General features: G+C 32.8%; 1 protein-coding gene across 1 annotated transcript in view; it reads left to right on the forward strand.

Annotated features, from left to right (window-relative positions):
* Positions 1-4931, forward strand: part of LOC117123357 (homeobox protein Hox-A7-like) — a 16805-nt gene extending 11874 nt beyond the window's left edge. The window contains exon 2 of the mRNA XM_033269243.1: positions 3493-4931. Within this exon, the coding sequence (XP_033125134.1) occupies positions 3493-3740 (248 nt within the window). The 3' untranslated portion in view covers positions 3741-4931. The remainder of the gene's footprint in view (positions 1-3492) is intronic.
* The last annotated feature ends 426 nt before the right edge of the window (positions 4932-5357 follow it).

Here is a 5357-nt window from a genome sequence, read left to right on the forward strand (position 1 = left end):
CTTTATTCGAACACTGTATTTACCTTTCTTTGATGATTTTTATACTAATTTAACAGTGTTATTTTTAACGGCTATCTTGATTTATATTATATGCTACTATTTATTTTTTGACAGCGAGAGGTCGCAGGTTCGAATCCCGTCGGAAGCCATTTATTTGTTTAATTATTCATAGAACATTCGTTGAGAGTTGTGCTACACAATGTACCATATGTCCTTTATTCGAAACTGTATTTACCTATCAAAAAGCTGTTCACAAAACAGTGCATTGGCTAATATTTCTACTTCTTTGTCATAAATAACACAATTTATTTATATATATATATATATATATATATATATATATATCACCCTAGGTTACCACCACTAAGGGCTATATTTCAGAAACATATGCGCCCATCCTACAGACCACAGAACGTCTTTAGGTATGTTTCTATCCCAGACCACCTAACTTTCGTGACATATAGGTGAGGTTCATCATGCAAAACATGCTCCTTGCTTAATTTTACACAATCATTCAAGAGCAAACCAAACAAGCCACATATTTCGGATAAGAACATCAATTAATTGCCTCACCGAAAATGTTATCTAATATAGGCCCTATTGTATTTGTGGTGAACAATATGCCGGAGAAACAAAAAATACATATGAGAATGACACAACATTTCAATTCAGCTGGTTATTCAATCTCAAATTTCAGGATGATTGCCAATATTAGAGAGACAAAAATCGTAAGGATAACGAGAAACACTGGGAAATTTTACTTAAAACCACCACACATTTTGGACTCAATATTTTAGGAACGTTCTCCCATCACACTAAATTAATCCAATGGTATTCCAAATTTATCTGTATAAATTATTTGGCTTATTTATAGAGGCGTGCCTCAAAAATTTAATTTTGGCCTTCCTGTTCACTCTTTGTTCACGCTATTTATTCACTCTCACTGTAATATCTCACCTAGCGCATTATTTCCAATCATGATTTCTCACTTTATACTATCTGGCTTTTTCTACCCTCACTCACTCACTCGCCACGAGGAAGGACTCCTGTTGTCCGAAAGCTCTGGTTCTATTTTTGGCTGTTTACTTACATTTACGTTTTTAGCTGTTGCTTAACAAATTTGTATCTCTACCGAGATCCAGCCATTGTTTCCCACAGCATTGCTGTTTTTCAGTATATTTGCCTTTTAACTACATTATATAGGCTATATAACTTTTGAACTATTATATACTGGTGAATAGTCAATGGTCCTGTATTTCTATATACCGGTAACTCACTACATAATAATAAAATATCATCTCAACGCGCTTTTAAATGACTGAACAAAAAAAAAAAGGGAAAAAAAATCAACTAGTCCTATTCCTACGGTAGAACCCCTATTAAGGGGACACCTTCGGGACTTTAAAAAAAGGGTCCCTGGGGTGTACCCTGAATAGAGGACGCTAACCAAAAACGTGAAATTGGCATGTTGTCATATAAAAATGACATACATTCTTTATAATTTTATTTTCATTGAAATAAGATTCAGTTACAGTAGAATTAGAACTAATTTATAGCAATAATTAGCAATGCAAAACTTATTTATAATATGAAATCAGCAGAAATGTAATTAAAACAACAATAATTTTATATGTTCCCAATCTTATTTCCTGATACAAAGTTATTGACCAAATATTCTTTTTTTTAATTTTTAAAATATTGAGTTTTTTATTTATTGAATAGTAGGTTGAATAGAGTAAAGATTTTAAGGGTGCCTTTTGTAGTATAGATTAGAATCCTATATGAAAGTACACGAAAACAAAGAAAAAGAAATGCCCATGGTTATGGGTCAAAATTGCCAAATCGGTTTATACGGAGTACGGAGTAATACATGCAGTAAGACTTTTACCGATGTTCACTTTAAGAATTCAAGAGAGAAAATTCTGGTTCATTGCTTAAAGGGTCTCAAAATATAAAGTTGAATGAATTATGTTATTGTAAGACTGCTGTGTTGTTGTGATACAATGAAAACAGTTTCCCCATCGTAAGTGTTATTTGACCATTTGGCATACTCAGAAATTGTGCCCGTCCCCTTAATAGAGGTTGGCCATAGTGTTAAAAGATATATTGCCCTTGTTACACTGAAAAATGTCCCTTTAATAGGTGTGTACCCTGAATAGGGGTGTCCCAAAGGAGGGGTTCTACTTTACCTATATCTAATACAATAAACATTGGATGAACATTCGCAAACTGAAAGGGAAGGAAGGTGAGCACCCCCGATATTGATGCAAATGAGAACAAGTCATTATTGTACAGTAGTAGTAATTGGAAAGATGCATTCTCTTTTAAACACGGAAATGTTCATCGGCCTAGGTGTATGTTTATATTGTACTACATATTTTTCCTAGGTACTCATCAACTTTTAGTCATCAGCACATCAATCATCGTTAATTCCGTCACATCGTCTTTTCAGTTGTTCGTTATTATAGAGGTTTCTAACCTCACGAAACACAATAACGAATTTTTTTACGTTATCAATTTTAAGGCGACAAACTCATATCTGGCAAAACGTAGAGTATCAATCAAGGTGTTTGACGAGAATCATCAATCATACGTACATACATAGGTAGAAAAAACAGTTTCATTTTAATTAAACACAACTTTTAGGGCTCCAAATTCAGAAATCAGAATTCAAAAACTTATCTCATATCAAACCCAAGGCACAGTCTGTATAGTACGCCCTCAATTCAGAGCAGAATTTCAATGAATAACGAGAACATTACTTTAGGCTATTTAATTCATATTCGTCATTACCTCTGCCATTGAGGTTATCTACACTATATCCCGTTAATCTGCTTGTTTAGGCAAGACTAATAAAATGGATAATCATAAAGTTTAGTGGCGCGGTGCATAGGCCTATGACTAACTTTTGGAAAAGTTATGTCCTTCCAACTTGAGAGTACCATAAAGGACCAGGCCCTTATTTTCAGATTTTTCTGAATAGAAGTATGTAAATGACGAATTTCAAATGAAACAATGCTTATGTACTTGCTATTCTATACTGTACGTGATATAATTACTTAATCCTAACATAAAACATAGGCTTATTTGCTAACAATTCAGTTTCATTTGCAGGTCAATAAATGAGATTTGAATCTGACATTTTGATTGAATGATTGATTGATTAGTTGGCTACTGGATTCATTTATTGATTAATTAATTGACTGATTGGATGCTTGATTGATTGATTAGTTGATTGCTTTACTGCTTGTTTAGTTGTTTGATTAATGATTGATTTCATAGGACCTTATCGAACCAACCCAACAATTTCAACCGTACGGGTAACAAACAAAAGGATCTAGAGTGTTTGTGAGTTTTGTTAAAAGAGCACCCACATTTTTTTTGCTATTATGGTTTCTTTATCATCGAATTCTTGAATCGAGAATGTAATGTATTTGATATTATATCATAATATTATCATAATACAAAATGGAAATATCGTTGTACTTTCAGAACAAGGGTCATCACCGCGTAGAGGGCGCCAGACATACAGCCGTCACCAAACCTTTGAACTTGAGAAAGAATTCCACTTCAGTCGCTATTTAAACAAGAAACGACGAATGGAAATCTCCCGCTTACTTGGACTGTCTGAAAGACAAATCAAAATATGGTTCCAAAACAGACGAATGAAATGGAAAAGGGAGATAGGGCCATTGAAATGTACAGACACACCATGTAGTCCCTCGAGTACAGACAAGTGACAATAATACCGTATACCTTTTTGTGCTATTGCTGTAAACATACATTTTCGTTGAGAGAAAATATTAATTTCTGCAAATAAAAGCATCAGTAATATGATAATCAGCAAGTATACAGAATCATGTTACTGGTCTCTTTTCGTCGATGATATGTTATTAATTGCTGCTTAAATACACTGGCCTATCCATAATTACGTTGTAGGCCTAGCCTTTACAGGGCCTTATCATTAGGACGTACCGGTATCCATTCCAAAGTTCGTTTAGTAGTTGCTATGAGCAATCCTTATGATGTAAACATATAGTGTGCATTTCATTGCCTTTGAAACAAGGTATACAACACAGTAGACATTATGTGATCATTGAAGATGTATTGTCTGTGTCAAGCAATTAACTTAAACAATAAAATAAAACATTTAAGTTGCTTACATTGTATATTTAAGCAAGTTATTAGCTTTCGATTGAAAATTAGAACGAGACCATTTTTTCCTCGCTTGATAATATATGCATAAATAACAGACTACTATTCTTAATTCTTCTTGACACTTAAATAGAAATTTATTGTTTTTTTTTGTTATAGGAAGTCTGTAATATATAAAATATACTCTAATTATTTGTTTCTAATTAGATGTTAGATAGGCATAACTCATTCTATGATTCACAATATTCAATTCAGTGTTTGTTTACTGTTTTGAAGATATTGTCTAAATTTTAAGACATAGGCCTATAGTATATATTTATTCGTTTATAGATTAAACTTTTCCTGGTGAAAAGTGTTACCGTAGGTTTCAGGTTATACCATTAAACAGACAGGTCATTCAGTTAAAAAACAGCTTTCTATTTATGAACAATAATGGCGGTATTTATACTGTGTGACGTCACATCGTTTCACCTTATTTAAATGTTGTTTGTGTAAATAAATGTTTTGGTTTTGCTATAAAAAAAAACATATTTTCTGTATTAGATATTTGATGACTTGACTGTATTATTTTACTCCAAAAACCGTGTAATATATAATTACGGTATAGTATTATAAAATGTATACTTCGTGTAAACATTACCGTATTATGAGAGATATGATAATAATTTTCAAATTTTATCAGCCCCTTGGTTACCATATTGAATTTCTGCACCAAGTTCAAGTTCAAGTGTTTTATTGTGTTCAATACAACATAAAAAGATATACTGTACAACAAATTGTTTACTGTATGGAGCCAGTTTAATGGTGCCATTAATGTATTTACTAATCTCTAAAAATCATACAGTAGCAGAAAACCAAAATTGATTCTATGTGAACTATTACTAAGGTTACTGTACTATATGATGATTTTCTCTGCTGTATATTCAACAGCGAGCTGCTGGAATTTACTTTTAATGGTGCCAATGTATTTTTGACACATCATAGCATTCTTTAGACCGAACGGACCGAACTGGTTTAAATGTAGAATATAATGAGAGTTATGGCTGATATTAGAACTTAGCGGCTATTTGATGTCGCTATTGAGCATCTCAAATTGATCAAGGTTAACAGAGAAATTGTTACCAATCTAACCCATTATGGATCTGAACCACCGAGACAAAATCCTCCGAGAAAAACTATGCACAACTTTGCAGTGCCTAACA

This window comes from Anneissia japonica, unplaced genomic scaffold (assembly GCF_011630105.1).
Source record: "Anneissia japonica isolate Jap-2015-1 unplaced genomic scaffold, ASM1163010v1 scaffold288292_len1863012_cov191, whole genome shotgun sequence".
In the NCBI taxonomy this organism is placed as follows: domain Eukaryota; kingdom Metazoa; phylum Echinodermata; class Crinoidea; order Comatulida; family Comatulidae; genus Anneissia; species Anneissia japonica.